This window comes from Poromitra crassiceps, assembly GCF_964638095.1.
Source record: "Poromitra crassiceps genome assembly, chromosome: 2".
NCBI lineage: Eukaryota > Metazoa > Chordata > Actinopteri > Beryciformes > Melamphaidae > Poromitra > Poromitra crassiceps.
In genome coordinates, this window is record NC_139624.1 from 79,953,728 (window position 1) to 79,971,487 (window position 17,760).

The 17,760-nt window shown below is 42.7% G+C and overlaps 1 protein-coding gene across 1 annotated transcript in view; it reads right to left on the reverse strand.

Moving 5' to 3' along the window:
- ctnnd2a (catenin (cadherin-associated protein), delta 2a) overlaps positions 1–11,270 on the reverse strand; it is a gene marked incomplete at both ends in the record, with an annotated part of 506,376 nt that extends 495,106 nt beyond the window's left edge. Inside the window, one exon of the mRNA XM_083657360.1 lies at positions 11,142–11,270. Coding sequence (XP_083513486.1) covers positions 11,142–11,270 — 129 coding nt within the window. The remainder of the gene's footprint in view (positions 1–11,141) is intronic.
- Positions 11,271–17,760: the final 6,490 nt, after the last annotated feature.

Genomic DNA, 17,760 nt, shown 5'->3' on the forward strand with positions numbered 1-17,760 from the left:
GGGTGAAATGTTCCCACACTTTGGATATATGAGGACATTTTTTCTGTGGAGAAAGCACTGGGAGCTGCTTGTTTTTCCGGTCACGGAGATTAGGGCTGCACAATTAATCGTATTTTCATCGTCATCACAATATGAACATGCGCAATAAACACATCGCGAAGACTGCCTGAAACGCAATAAATAACAGAAGTGGTTTTATTTACATGCGTCATGCATTCCCACTCAGCATCTGATCGTTTTGTCTTGTGTTGTAAATCCAGCGTACACCTTTCCCTTGCAACAGTGTGCTCCGCCCCTCTGCCAAAGCCCAAACACGCTGTGTGTAGTTTCAGCTAGTCAGTGTGTATTTCATTCTTTATTCAGTGGGCATAGGCTACAGTATGTTTGGGGTCTATAGCTATTTTCACACATGAACTCCGGATCAGGTGAGGGTTGCTCCCCACTGAGCCTGCCCCGGATGATACGTGAAGTGTACCCTTTCACACATGAGGCATGTTGCATTCTCACATGAGTAGCACCTCTGCAGAGTTTGTAAAGTAGAGAGGGGGCGGGGGGCGGGGGTGGGGGAATTTGGGCAATGGGGAGTTGTGAAAACTAAAAATACATAATGGGCGATAACTGCCTAACGTTCACGGCATATAATCGTTTGCGCATAACGTTAGTAAGTAATTAATTAAACAACCCTACAACTCACGCCCAGATGCATCGATTTCCTCGAGTCGCAAGCACTACAAACAAAACAGGTCTTTGCTATGTTCAGTCCTAAAATGCATCAAACCTACTAGAATTATACAGAATACAGGAAGCTAGACGTTTTTACCTTCAAAATAAAATAAATGTTGTATTACTTAGTAACAAAAAATCAGAATGTCGACTCACTACAGGTTAAAATTTACTTTTCGAAGGGAGCAGATATTCTTCCAGTTTATCTCCGTTCTGTATCTTTCGAAACACACACAAAAAACATTACACGTGCATTTACTTTATTTAATTGCCATTATTGCGAAGGTTATACCCGGAAGTTTTCGTTTTATACTGCCTGACTTGACGCTACTTGGAATTTGCGGTTCTGCCATTGAATCTTCACAAACGCTGTGTAAACGTTAAATCAAAGACATGAACGCAACCAGATCCAGATACCCTACCTAGCGATGTCCAATACTGGGAAGCGGGACGACCCTCGCGTCCAAAAATGCTTATTAAATGTGTGTGCTGTGCGAAGCAGACATGAAATCAGATCAGAGCCATGAGCCTTTCAATCCACCAATCCAGCAACATGTTGGCTGTCGCACACGGAGCAGGTTTGAGCTTCATTTGGAAACCCATGGAAATGGCATGATGTGTTTTTTGCTCGCTCATTCACATCGACTATTTATATAATAATAATCTGTCACGATGTCTCTGTCCTCATGCACTCACGAGCTGACTACTTCACGGAGCTCTGGAGGGGGGGGGGGGACAATACGCTTCTGCGACTACGGCTGGGGCTACACTTCCCTCCGTCTAGGAGGAGGCTCCGCGGGAGCGCGCATGAGCCACGAAAATCTGTTCACACATGACATGACAGTTATCTAGAGGCATGGCCTCTAGATAACTCCTGATTTCCAAACATGTGTGAAAGCAGCTTATGTTAGCATTGTTAAAGCAGAAAGACATAGGAACTGTATAGCTAATATGCATACTTTAATATTTTTTAATTTATCGCAAGTCGTATCGTCATCGCTATATTGAACAATGTTATCGCACATCGCAGATTTTCCTCATATCGTGACATCACCCTGACGGTGATGTCACGTTTTCCCCGGATGATCGGTACTGCGCATGTGCATCAAAGACAGGAAGACAGGACGGAGACGCCTGGAGGCCAGGCCAGCCAGTGAGGCCATTGCAGGCAGCAGCTTCGGGGAAACAAAACAAACGTTTTTTTCTTTTTTTCAGCAAAAAAACAAACATGCGATGACGTAGATTACCAAATACCTCGCAGACGATTTTGGTCATCGACGTCATCGCAACTAGTCGACTATTCGTGGCAGCCCTAATTTACATTGTATCAATCTGTACATATGTGTGTATGTATGACCAGGCTCATGCATTTACACAATGTATTATGTACAAATGTGTGTGTGTATGTATGTCTGTATCTTTGCATGCTTCATAGGTGTGAAGGACAGACAGATATGACAGCTACTGATACGAAAACATATTAACCTCCTGGGCAAACAGTGCTGTTAAATAATTTCACTGATATGAACATACATGTCATTGTTACTTCAACCAGCAGCCAGCCAAACACACGCACACACACACACACACACACACACACACACACACACACACAAGCAGACAGATGGTGTTTTCTAAATGGAGGCTAAGCCATGTGTGTATGCTCTCAGGGACAGCCATGGTGGAGAGAGGTGTGTGTTAGGCATGATGATGTGCCGCAGTGGGAGAGGGTCTGCTGGGTTACTGGAGCAACATGCACATGTTGCCCACACACGCACGCACGCACGCACGCACGCACACACACACACACACACACACACACACACACACACACACACACACACACACACACACACACACTGTCAGTGTGAGACAGAGAGAGGGTGTGACAGTTACATGTAGGCTTACCTTTGATCATCATGCATCTTACATCCATCGATTTACACGCTTGCACATGCAAAACATGCAAACACACACACACACACACACACACACACACACACACACACACACACACACACACACACACACACACACACACCATGTGGTTCTGTGTAGAGATCAGTGAAGAGTATGTTGTATATTTTAAAATGTGCTGATAGAAAGCAAATAGATCACAAAATACAACATAACTGAATAGTGCACACCATCCTTTATGGTTTCTGTGTGTAGGTGTGTGACTCTGTGTGTGTCCATGTGTGGCACGTGTGTAAATGTATTATTCATGAAAAACCATGGCGTTGTGCTAGCAGAGCTGCTGACAGCGAGTATATCTACATACAGTACAGTACTGTATAACCGTCCTCATCTAGCTGTTGTGTAGGACCACATTCAGAGGGACGACTGGAGGCAAGGGATTACTGGGGAGCCAATTGATAACCGCCTCTTCCTTTGCATTTATTTGTCTTGGTGACATTATGACATCTCAAGTCTCGACTAATCGATTAGTCATTTGGTCCATAAAATGTCACAAAATGGTGAAAAATGTCAATCACTTTTTCCCCAAAACCCAAGATGAAGTCCTCAAATGTCTTCTTTTGTCCTGACCAACAGTTCACAACCCAAATATAATCAGTTTACTGTCATAGAAGACTAAAAAATCAGAAAACATTCACATTTAAGAAGCTGGAAGGAGATGATTTCCCCCCCCTTAAAAATTTGTCTAAACAATTAATCGGTTATAAAAATTGTTGGCGATTAATTTCCTGTCGAACAATCGACTCATCGTTGCAACTCTACGCATACACTGCACGGGAGTGCTGGCATACTGTGGTCCCTATCGTTGCATCGGCGCTGTTTCTAGGCCGAACGCCTGGCGCAGCTCAAATCAGTGGGCGTGGACCAGCGCACTTGATATCGTCGTGCTGGCGCTAGACGCAGCCTCAACCATTACAACCACGCCTTTTAAGCGTAAAATTATGCACCGTCATGCTCATTGGATAACTGCAATAAACGAATCGCACGCTTGCCTTTTTAGCTCCAATTCCAGTGATCCCGCAAAACCAGACGAAAGCCAAACGCTCTGCCCCCCCCCCTCCCTTCATCCAGTCTGTCTGTCTGACTGCATTATAGGCTATTATTCCATATTATTATGCTTCTCAAACCAATCTAACTGCAGTTTCAATACTGCAAGCATGTAAATACGCTACACTATAGCAAGATCAAAGTGAAAATAATGTACTAAACGCATCAGCTAGAAAAATATAGCCTATTAGATTGGTGAAAGTTTGTCCAGAAAGATATCGTTTTCTCTCCCCTGCTGCAGGTAGAATGATCGATGCACATAAATATACCCTACATTATGTAAAGTCATTGCATAAATGTGTTTTTATTGTAAAACTAAATGTCAAGTAGGGCCAAGTTATTGGAGCGGACATCACAGTATAGCACATCACAGAAGCGCGTTCCGCTGTCACTTATCTAAATCACGTTAAACCCACAAGGGGTATATATAGGCTCAAGAGGACATATATGTTTCACATAGGGTGGTGTTTCATTTCGATGTTTTATTTGGTCCAATATTGAAATGTTCGACAATTGCAAGTTGTCTTACCATTACACATTATTTTAGATCTACCTTTTATATCTATTTCGGCTCATTTGGTTGCTATTTAGTAGCGAAATGGAGGACCCAATTGCATGCTGGGAGTGGACATTCACAGGCAGTAAACTTACAACTGCTATTTCCTATGGGAAGCTGGGTGCTGCTATGTGTTGTGTCTGTTTGAGCGAGGGAGTCAGAGAGAGAGAGAGAAGGGTGACTCAGAGGCAGAAGAGCACTGGCGCACTGAATAGGCCTGGTTTCAGAGAGAGACAGAGAAGGGTGACAGGGGAGAGGCACAAGTGCACTGGCGCACTGAATAGGCCTGGTTTTCAAAGGCGCAAAGCGCTAAATGTAGGCCAGGTGCGAAGATAGCACTACGCCGGTAGTTAGCGCCGACACGCCCACTTTGGCCCATTCTGGGACTGCGCCACGCCCATTCGGCCTAAAGCGCATTTGGCAGCCTAAAGCCATATTGATATCGTCCCAAAACAGGCGCAAGGCACGTTTTTTTTGCGTTTAAGGCCCGTTTTAGCGCCGAAGGCTTGTGGGAGAATAGGGCCCACTGTGTGTGTGTGTGGGGGGGGGGGGGGGGGGGGGGAGTGTATCTGCCCATCATCCCCTTTTTCCCATTTATAGAAATTACTCTGCCACATTATGGTGATTATCATTTTCACATTAGTGTTTTTTCTTTTCTTTTTTCTTAATGTATGCAGAGAAGGGTTTTGCTGAGCGTGAATGCTGTTTTTCAGCATTTTCCTTCAGCACTCCCTACTTTCTGACTTCTCACTCCCAAAGTTACAGCCATTCATACCTGAGAGCTGCCTGCTACAACCAGAGTTTTCTACTGCCATTGATCAGCTCCACTAGAGCAGTAGAGGGTTAAATGTCTTGCTCAAGGACACATCAACAGTAGTTTCTGAGGGAGTGGAGTGTTTCTCATTTACTTTCCCTTCTACTGAACCTTAAAGCTACTGCCATCATTTTCTACTGGATAATATACAATAGCAGGGCTTAAAATTCACTTTGCAAAATGGGGGGGAATTCCCCCCTTATGTTCTTCAGATAGGGATAGGGGGGATTTATAGATTTTGGGGGGGATCTATAGACCTTTTCAGCCGATACTATAACCGACAAATATCTGCTTCTCATGTCCGATAAGCAATAATTTCACATTTTTCATTTTTGTATTTAAAAAAGGAAGTTCTTAACCTGTAGTTTATGCACACCTGAGTCTAAATTACTATGGTTTTTGTCAATGTGTTTTATCTGCAGACTAGGAGCCATAGGCTTTTGGTTCTATCAAAGGCTATATTTTTTGTATTGAGTGATACACTTTAATAAAACACTCATCATATTATATCAGAAGTGTTCTTTGTTTTGTGTTCACAATAGTGATGTCAGTTAGAGTTGGTTAGGTCAGAGCTATGGAATATTAGTTAAATCATCCATCTTTGCTCACTACATCTGCCTTTCTTACTGTCATGTTACTGGCAAAGCTGTAACAAATTTGGCATTGGGGAGAGTTCTATTTAAGTGAATGGGCAGGCATGGGAAGTCTGTCCCACTATATACTATACTAATATACTACTACTAATACTAAACATTAGCCTATCTGTCTGTGTGTTTCCACCTGATTAAAGAAAAGACATTATGTGATGTTGACTGATGTTTTATGTATTACATAAAATCACGTGTTTTCTTTAATCAGGTGGAAGCGTTTTTCAATCAAAGGTGAAACAACACAGATATTATGGTTTATAGAGGGACTTACCCCACACGCAATTTAACAATAGCTCCAGTTAGCCACTGTAACGTTAGCCGGCTGTTCTAGAGCCACTGACCGACACAAAACCTGGACGTTTCATTTCGGGTACAACATGAGGGTTTTTATATGGATTACGCCAGCTCTGGGAGTATGAAGTGCTTTGAATGCGCGATATTTGGTCACAACAAATATGCTGCTTGCTGAGCGGGCAGGCTACACCGCTGCCAGGTGTGAGGTAACGTTGAGCTAACGGTCCGCCCTCTAAATGTGTCAGACATGGTGACCACTCGTCCGTATGCAGCAAACGTTGTTTCCGCTCTGTCGGCTTAACATTGTTGACATTGGTGCGCAAACAATTGCGGGACTTCTCCCGCATTATAAATTACAAATCTGCGGGAATTGGCAAACATATGCGCGATTCTGGCAATCCCGCGCTGAATTTTAAGCCCTGAATAGTATAGTAATTCCTCGTCTATAAATAATTCTAAATGCAATACATTCAGGTGGGTGGCTAGAGATGGTAAATTGGTTGAGACCTTTACCTCTGGTTCTACATGTAGTCCAGCTGAACTCGCTCCTGTGTTTCCCTTCTTTAACACCCTCTCAGTTGATTTTTAGTCTCAATTAAGTGTAAAATAAGAATGGACTGTCCACTCGGTCCAGTCCAGTATTTACCTTCAACTCTGATAACCCAAGTTCAATTCCCAGCTCTATCCAAAACGATTTCTACTAAGTTTTTTAGAGTTTTTCTTATTTAACCATGACTTCATCCTTAGCCTAACCACCACACTGTTTTAGTTGCCTAAGCTTAAACTCACAACATTTAAATGGCTTCATTAAACTCTGGTGTTGTTACATTGTTTCTAAGTACATTATGTATTTGAGCGATTTTCATCAAGTACCTACCTACACAATACTGTGCACAATATGTTTTCCATAGTGATAGAGAATAAAATTCTTATACATCCGCTAAATGTGATAATTAACAGCTTATCTAACCAAATGAATTGAGGCCTTGAGTCCAGGAAGATTTAACATAAAAGTATATTTAATTCCATATATTCTCTGCAATATGTATATTGACAGAGGGCATGAATCTCAATGTACACATTCTGATATGTCATACAGAGTCAAATATTCAGCCGCGATGTCACAATTTGACATACGCTTTATACTGTAAAGGAGGAAGAGCAGAGAGGAGGGGGATGAACCTTGGAAATGTGTGTGCGTCCACTTGAGTCTGACAGGGAAACTGTTATCAGTTGTTATTGGACACGATGCACTGCCCAAGGTCTCAGCAAAGAGGAGAAGTCCTCTGCTATTCTATATGTGTGAAATGTCATGGGTCAGAGCAAAGGGAAGAATAATTATGTGTATGCAAATATAGCTTATTGATTAGGAAATGGCAATGGAACTTATATTTTTCTCCAACACATAGGTTAGTACTTCTGTACACAGATTAATACACTGGAATGAGGCCATTCTAAAGTAAACTGTCACAAAATGCAGTGATCAGTTGCAGAAGTCTTCCTGTCCTGCATTAACACTCAGCTTGTTTGCAACCAGGTGATTGTGATGATGTGGAAAACAGCACTGGAGGGCAGCCCTCCACAGCTATATGGAGAAGTTATTGAGGATGGAGGAAAGCGAGTATGCAAGAGGGTTGGATGCCGCTCCACACTGCAGGTATCGCCAGAAGTTTGCAAAACATATAGGATATGATCCATATACAATGAAGTGAAGCGATTTTCACAGCAACTTGTCTTATTTGCTCGGTGTGGAGGCAGTAGACATTGTAGCCTGCTGTTGTTTGCCCTCCAACATGATCTGCACCGGGATACTCAACTTGCTTTGCCCGGGGGCCACTTTCATGAAATAATAGAAGGCCAGGGGCCAGTTAATAAACAAACAATATACATTTTTCTGTAGCAGATTGTAGGTTTTTGGGGTGTCAGCCGGAGTTTAGTCTGACAATGTTGTGCACACCGGATAGTTAGTTAGGTTAAGTTCATACATAAGTGCCTGGGTAGCGAGCAGACGGCAGTATTTGACAATTTAGCAGCTAAATCATAGATTATTGAAAGATATTCCATATTCCAGACTGAAATGCTATAACAGAACTTACAGAAGTGGAGTATTGGCCAGAATGACATGGACATTTGGACACTTATTCAGCGGGTATCTTGCATGTTGCGTTCAGGTGCACTGTAAAAAATAAAAATAAACAAAATAAAAATTGCAACTAGGGATGCAGGTGTCGACTAATTTCCCTGACGACTAGTCTATGTTGTTTAATTAGTCTAGTCGACTAGTCTATAAGTAAGAAAAGACTCAGAAAACAGCTAAAACTGAGCGCAATTTAATCTATAAGGTTAAAACGTTGTCCGAAATATTGCCTGTATTTAAGAGTCATTTGAAACCGTTAATTACATTTGTCATAATCGTCAAATATTCACAACATCTTGCGCTGCTTATGAACATTACTCATCAGAAAACATCAATTCATCCCAACAACTCACCCCTGTGCCGTGTATTCTGGCTAAATATAGTCCATTTACCTTTTAGAAGCCTTTGCGTTCAACAAAGTTGAGTGGAAGCATCTTGCGCAGTCATTCATTGCCATATGAGCTGCGTTATCTTGTGTGGCTAACGCGTTAGCTTGTCTGGCTAAAACGCATTAGCAATGCTATAACATCAGGTCCTGCTGTCCTGGCGTACACATGCCTGTGCTGAATGTTGGTCGAGTGGTTGACGTTATATGCCAGTTTTATCTGACACAGCCTACATACAACCATATTTTCACTTACTGGATCAATATACAGTACTGCCAAACTGTGCTGGTTTTATGAGAAGCCATCTCCCTTCCGCTCCTTTGCACTACGTTACAGCCAATCTGCTCCACTCCCACTAACTGTTAGTGCCTAACACATGCCTGGTTTGTTTACATCCGGGCATTAGAGGAGGGGGGTTACAGTTAGGGGTGTCAAAAATAATCGATTATAAGATGCATCGCGATGCGGACGTGCACGATTCTGCATCGATTCACAAATGTCAAAAATCATTTTTTTTGTTTTTTTTTTCAAATAAAATATAATGGAAGTACATACAGTTGTTCATTTTAATTATGGATCATAATACAATGCAATTCCAAATGCACTTTTATTTTAAAAGTAGCCACACAGTGAGAAAAAAGAAAGTGAGAAAAAATAAATCATGTATTGGGGGAAAAAAGTGATACATTGATTTAAGATGCATCGAGATGCATTGATAATCGTAATCGAAACGAATCGTATCCCTCTGAATCGTAATCGAATCGAATCGTGAGGCCAGTGAAGATTCACAGTCCTAGTTACAGTAGTGGCTGGTAAAGACGCAAACAGCTCTTGCCTGCATAGTTTATTATTATGGTAATTTAATCATTCATTTAACCGACTAGTATTTCTCATGCCGCCTAGTGAGGGAGTGGACGTTTAAACATTTTACGGACTAGTCGTCTGCATCCCTACTTCCAATGTGCTGCAATGTAGGGCTGATTAGGGGTACTGTAACAAACCTAATGTAGCTCAAAAAAGCTGATTGCCAGAGAATTCCCCAATGCTGATGAGCGAACAGAGAACTCATTTTTTGAATTAAGAAAAAAATCCTTCGGGGAGAAGTCTCCGAGCAGTAGCACTAGAGAAAAATACATCCAACTTCAACAATGGCTAATATTTCTGCGATGTATTCCGTTGGATAATGTCTGCACAGTGGACTCAAATCTAGTCCACTGCAAGGATCTGACTAAACTGCATGCTTCAATGCCTCAGTAATGTCAGAGCACATTACAGAGGTTTTCAAATGGGGAGAAAATCTTCACAAATGAACACCATTCGAAAGGGGGGGAGCTTAAATTGCCACCAGCATTTGTCCTTCACCCAGTAAGGGTAAATGGAATATTGTGTGGTATTAAATTAAGGAGAACTTTAGAGTAGATACGAGGCAAAAATGATAAATCTATGTTGTATCTCACCCCCTGATGAGATAAATCTATTCCGTTACACAAAGGAATAAAGTCCAAGGCGAAACACAAATCACCCAATGCAATTAGTGTGAACTTCAGGGCCTTTTTTTCAGGGGAATTTGGGGCTCAAAATGTATTTTCAGAGGCATGCATTGTGTGTGGGTGCAGGGACCTTCAGTGAAGTACAAACACACACACACACACACACACACACACACACACACACACACACACATACACACACACACACACACACACACACACCAGTATCTCCAAGGCTATTGGTTGCAAATCTGATGATTCTCGACCAAACTCCCACTCCCACATAGAATTGTATGAATCAAACCCAGAGCGCTCTGTCTCTGTTCCTTTTGTTTTTCTGTCTCTCTACTTCTCCTAGAGACCCTTATGAGCTGATATGGTCCTGCCCCCATCTGGACCCCGTCTACCATTATCCTCTAGGTTCTCATCATCCCTCCCTCTCTTCCATTGTCTCCATCATCCCATTCTCACATGCGCCCTGCTAAGCTGTATCACCTCTGTCTCTCCACCCCTCCCCTCCCCTCAGTCATCCAACTAACCTGACAACAGGCCCTGGCTGTCCCCTAGCAGCGCTGCAGCTACCTTCCAGCACTCCCCGTTGAGTAATTGCCTTGATTTTAATGACTTTTTCAATTATGTCTACTTGGCTACAGCTCTCGCCCCATAATCTCCATCATTTCCATCCATTACGCTCTGGCTTTCCCTTGGCACCCATCAATCTCGGGCTTCTTTTAAACACTTTAAAGCGACGGAGTGCCTGTTCCTCCGAATAACAGTGACCACCTTCTGACCTGCCTGGAAACAAGCTGTTCAAGGGCTTATGAGGGATGAGAAGAGGAGAGAGAGAGAGAGAGAACAAACTACTATGCCTGTGTTTGCTAGCAAAGACAAACACAATAGAGGTTTGCCAAAGTTAAGCTTGTGAAATAATTATACATACACGCATGCATGCGCACGCACGCACGCACGCACACACACACACACACACACACACACACACACACACACACACACACATAAATCATGCATGTACACACACCCACAAGCACCCAGGGCAGACCTCCTACCTGCTCTTTAACAGATGCGAGGATGGATGAGGTGGTCCCTGTCTCAGATCCTTCTCCGTTGGAGGCAGGCATCACAGGGGGAACCATGGCCCCCTTCTCCTGCTCCGCAGGCTGCTCTGGCACCGGCATCGCTCCTACACACAGACAACAAACCATGGTGAGCCACCTGACAGGTTAAAAAGTACAAACTAAAAACTACAGACTAAAAGTAGAGCAAAAAAAAGTAGTACAAACTGCCATCATCCAGTTGGAAATTAAACAAACTTAATTGACTTAAGTGATCTATTCGCTCGTTTAGAGGCCACCTCCCCTGCAGCCTTGCATTTATGCAGGATTATCCAATCAATTCCACTTGGAGCTGGAGGAAAAGAGCAGCAGCAGTTTAACTTGTGACTTCTACAACGGTATCTGAATCAGCTGCTCCATTTTCAACATGCACCATCAGCCATGTGGGCAAAGCAACATGTGTCAGACATGAAGCTAAAGGCATGCTTTTACTCAAGTGACCTATTAGAAATTCCCCAAAAAGTCATCAAAGAATGACACTCCATACTAAGGAGTTGCAAGATTTTGCTGAAGGAAAATTATATACATAAAACGCTGTGCATCCAACAGGAGGGAGAGCAATGTGTACCTCTCAAATGTGCAGTCGCAGCCGCTTGAATCATCATGCATAATTAGGTAACACCAAAAACAAGCAATCTAAAACGTTCAGGGACACGCAGCTCCCTGGCAACAGTCCACCACAGTGCTGGCTGTGAATGTTCTAATTCAACTTCTGTTCCAAAATCATAACCTGACCATAACCTCATTACATTCCATCGTAATTATAGAGAAACCAGTGTGTAAAAGTCAACCATTCATCATTTTGTCATCGACAAGGACTTCATAAGTTGCCTATTATCCTATAAACGTAGTAACATCTTTGTGCTGTCAGTCATGGCGGAGAGATAAGTTTCAAATGGGTGATATTTCAATATTCTTGAATTATTGTATATAATAAATGTTAAATGGATTAATTAAACATTCTCATTATCTGTATGTCCTCCCTATTACCCGGCATCAATGAGGGAGTCCTCACTATAAGCGGAAGATACATTTCCACTGCCAGTTAACAACTCAGAAACACCTCAAGACACTGCGGGGTAGTTGTGTGTGGCATCTGAATGAGCACAAAATTCTACCCCCAATTTACACAGCAATTAGCCTGCCACACACACACACACACACACACACACACACACACACACACACACACACACACACACACACACACACACACACACACACACACACACACACACACACACACACACTTACAACTCTCACCTGTGTTGTGTCAGTGTGTCACTACACAAATTGGGGTTCCTTGTAGACTTGTTAAAATGCGACACCCCACTTATCCTGATTTTAATTAGTTTATACGGGATACAGGAAAGCAATGCTAGTCTCTAGCTGGCAGTGGAGAAGAAAACAAGTGATGCTCTCAGCTCTCTTAGCTATTCATTTGATGAAGACCCTAACCAAATGCTAGGGTCTTCATCAAACCACACCTCTCCAACTCTAATGAAGCACCAGTCTCTCAAGACCACACATTTCTTCTCTATCTGCTGCACTTCATCTTAAAACCTGGAAGCTATAATTGACGCATCATTGACATTCCTAATGTGACCCATCTATGGTGCACTGTAAGCAGCAAGATTTTAATTGCCAGAAACCCTGGCACCTTTATTTCAACATAACAACTTAGTTACTGGATATTTAGACCAGCTAGAGACTATATATATCTCCATATTTTATCCATAATGTTATATCTTAACAATTAGGCTGTCTTGCTACTAGTAGCCTACTAGCTTAAATAACGGCTTAATTTTCTGTCTTGTACAGGCTGTTTTTTTTTTAGATTTAGCTAATTAGCGTCTCCCCATGCATGACTTCACTACCTATATCCAATGAGACAATCTTACTGATAAAAACACATGTCTCAAAATACTGCACTGTAGATATACTGTAGGTCATTGGCCACTGCATTTCTAGATACCTCATTAAAACACAGTCCTTTTAGTCATTGTTGAGCTGAAGCGCCCAATTTTGAACGAAAGTTGGGAGACGATGTGACCATAGAAGCAGCCTAAAAAGGCTTGCCTGGCATTTCCAATGTGTTTCTGACTGTACGTGTCCACTGTCCACATAAAACAATTTGTTTTTATTCAAACTAACTATAGTTATCTAGTATTGAATTACCTGTATACCCATCATGTGCAATTGCTGAGTGAAATCGTTACACACTTGAAGGAAGACTCCAGTCAGTCAGGTGTGAATTATTAGTTTCCCTTTCTTGGCATTTTACCTGTGAAATACAGACAGATGCAGTGTATCGACGTTATATTACACGTTTTTCTGTACAGTTGTTCTCTTGCATCATGGTGCAATCAATGTGCCTGCCTTTGTTTTTAACACTAATTAAAAGTTAGCTTCCAGCCAACACAAATAGCCTAACATACATCACACACCAAAACCACTGTTGCTCCCGGTTTCATTAAAGTTTGTACACTTAAAACACACGCTTAATAATAGCACCACGGGTCGGGAACCCGGGCACGTGCCTGCAACTGCTACAACAATTAACGTTAGCTAATGCTAGCTGCTAAATTTACATCAGTGACAACAAGTAGCAACTAGCTCTGAAACATAACACAGCGGACTAAACGGCCAACTTCCCCGCCATCTCCATAACACCATGGCACTACGCTACACCTGTGTGGACGTATTACCCATGTTATATTCGCTTACCTGCCAAATACAGGCATAAATACAGACGCAGTGTATGCTACACGTTTCTGTCCTCTTGCAGCACGCATGGCAGCACGACAAGCCTTGCTCTGACAGATGTGCTCCCTTAGGGGCTACTCCCTCTTGTGGCCAAAGGGCACCACTACCCTTGTCTTCATTATGTGTCTGGTCTGAGTGCAGGAAAATGGATATGAGCACTGTTAATATTCTGCTGATAACTACACCATAACATAAAAGAATTCATTATTGAACATTATGAAATAAAGTAAAAAATAAACAATGTGGCTTCTTCTACACCCTCACAAAATGACTGAAAGATATTTACTCTGTCAAGATTCAAGATTTTTTTTTTTTTTTTTTTTTTTTTGTCACTCCATGGTCCAAGTATCACGTGTGAAATTCTTGTGCTTTTCATTGTAACATAACATTCATTCATTCATTGTAACATAACATTCATTGTAATTGCTTTTAATCGACATTAAACCCTTCCTGTGTGAGCACAGAGTAGACAGAATAAGAGGGAGAGGGAGTCAGAGAAATCTGAGGAAATTGGTCTGTGAGTTTTAAAGAGAGACGAGACCATGGGGAATGGATTTTGTCAATACAGCGGCCTTAACTTCAGCGGAAGACTAAATAATGAACTGATGGAGACTGAGAGTGGGACTAGATAATGGAGGCTGGAGGCTCTTACTTTACCATTTGCTATTCTGTTACTCTCGTCCTGTGACATTTACCACTTGATGTGGAGATCATGTGAGAATCAAATGTGCACTAGACTTGGTTACAGCATGCCTGTAGCTCAATGAAAACTCTCTCTCTGTCTCTCTCTCTCTCACACACACACACACACACACACACACACACACACACACACACACACACACATGTAACACAACATATATATATGTATGCAGCTGCCTTGTAGGTTATGAGTTACATAACATTTAGTCATAGAGCTTATTTATAATTACCATTTTAGTAGGCAGATTAATTGAGATCTACCGGTAGTCTTTATTTACAATGATAATGCGGGCACACATATTGAGAGCCAATCCGACAGACAGACACAGAGAATGAGTGAGCCATTGGCGTCAAATAGCCTGCAAGAGCCAATCAGTTTACAGCGACAGTAAACAAGTCAGTCAGGATCCAGACAGCCTGCAAATCAAACATCCAGTCAAGGTTTCAGCCAGCCAGCTTGCCAGCAGACAGATAGCGGGCCAGACAAGGTGGTGTCGGTAATAAAAGATGTCCACGGGATGGCCTGCAGATGGTTATTTTCACTCTCACTGACAAACACCACTTCTGTGTCTGGCATCTCCCCTCCTGAGTGGAGATGAGTCATCAGAGTTTTGAGCAGCGAGAACCACAGAAAAGACCATATTACACCACCTGGCCGGCTGCCGCATTTCTCTTGAACGAGACAGCCAAAATGTGCAAGTCGGTGGGCAGAGGAGAGACTCACCTCGCCCCATTTATTGCAGAGCCCTGCAAGTGTTTCCTACCTGTCTGAGAGCGAACACTAGCACCTCTGGGAATAAACAGGAAGTTAACCCTTATGAACCACAACAGAATGTACCTGACCAATAATGAAATCTGTGCTTCCTCTGGAATGATTTTCGACAGTGATAGTTGGGCAGAGTTTTTGTTTTCATGTCCATCCCAGTTTTAGTTCTAGCAGTTAAACCTACATTACTTTTGACAAAAGCACAAATAGGTAATACAATTTGTTTTGTACTACATTTAGATTTTGAATTTGAGCTTTACCATCAAAATTTGTGGTGGTAGTTTTATAGCTTTATTACTGTGGTGGCCCACTAAAGCTGAATAAATATTGAACTTAAAGAAAATACTCATTCAATATAACAACACCTTCCAAGAGGCAATTTTCTTTTTTCTTTTTTATCCCCCATTAGTGCAAATTTTAATTTATTTATCCTGGTTGCTGCTCCACCCTCTGCCCATCTGGGGAGAGCCGAAACTGGCTCCATGCTTCCTCTGAGACATGGGCAGTAGCCAGCCGCTTCTTTTCACCTGACAGGGGAAGCTTCACCGGTAGGACGTAGCACGTGGGAGGATCACGCTATTCCAACGAGTTCCCCTCCCTCCGAACAGGCGCCCCTAACAACCATGTTTTGGTGTGGGGTTCCTATATGAAGGAAACCCCCAGGGGGCATGGGGAGAACATGCAAACTCCACACAGAAAGGCCTTTTTGACGACCCCACCCGGGCGGTGGGCACTCGAGGACATACAGACGGGCACGCACTCCTTCAGCACTCACAGTGTGCCAGGTGGGAATCGAACCCAGGACCTTCTAGCTGTGAGACGTCAGTGCTTACCACTGCGCCACCGTGCCCCCCTCCAAGAGGCCCTTTTCAATGTAGCAGTAAGGGACAGTGCTTTGAGTAAAATGACTCACCAGCTTTGAGCTCTTGAGAGCCTGAACTTGAATGTTTAGGACATTTACAGCTAGCAAATACAATTACAGTCAGTAAGCCGAGTTGATCACATATTTTGATTAGTGCATTTCCAGAATCCAAAGACTGAACGAAAGTCTTGGAAAGTTCCCGACAAATTAGTAATGCTATTTCTTTAGTCTTTGCATACAGCTACACATCATGTACACATCATTGTGTATCATTATGTTCTGAGGAAGCCAGTGATCATCAGAGAGGCACAAAACCTTTGTGATTCGTGCCCAGACAGGTGCTGCGTTCAGAGAATTGCAGTTACTCACAGTATATTGGCTGTTGAAGAGAAAAACTCTGTAGCAACACATTTACCATCAAATGTCACAATACACCACCTTCCCAATATTCTTCTCAGGCTATTGTCGATGGACACAGTTAAGCTGCTATTGAATAGATGTGTTGTGTGTCCTGCAGGATACAATGTAACAGGAACCCCAGCTTAGAGGAGGCTTTTGTAGCTCAGGGGACACATTAATTGCAGCGCATTCTGGCTGATTTGTGTGCAACTTCCTGTTGAACTGGGGAGGAGTGGTGGCATTTCATTTGGCTCAGGCTCAGATACGACATGAAAAGCTCAGACAGGGCCTCCGGTTTCTGACAGCACAGGAGAGGCCCTGGCGTTTAGCAGAAGTACCCTGGAGAGGCAAAGTGTAAACAACACAAAAGACCTTCCAACAGAAATACTTCCTGCACATCACAATGTTAAAGTTCTACTTCATTCATCTCTCTTCACAAGTTTCAATGGGAAGAGACAGCCAAAAAGACAGTCAGGACGTCCTATTCAACTCTCCTTATGGGTTCATCTCTTCCATTTAGGTTAAACCAGAACCGTGTAAGAAGAGTTGCGACATCTCCATTCACTCCAATGGACCAGTTTTTTACTCTCAAGAGTTCCAGGAAGTAAGGTCCTGGATTAAGCAGCACTGTCGAGTTGCAGCAAAATGGACAGTTTGTGTTGTACTTAGATTTTTTTTTCTTTAATCAAATTGTACATTATCAGCTTTATTTTAGCATGCAAAAGTAGCGTGAGACCCATTCCTGGCTGTTCATTGGCTAATGAGTCTCGCATTTTGGTCCTCCGCTGACGCCACTCTCTCTCTAGAGCAGTGGTGACCAATTTGGGGCCCGCGGGCCAAGCTCTGTTTGTTTTGGCCCGCCACGGATTTGGGGGAGAAGATTTTTTTTTTTTTTTTTTCAACTGGGGCAAGTTATCAGATATCTGCACTGATTGCAAAGGGTGGACGAGCTTTTTCATGTGGTGACTTTGTGAAACAGTGTCTGAATGTGGCTGCGGATACTGTGTTCACTCCTGAGATTGCATCCCTGCAAATTGTCATGGCAAATTGTTTACAAA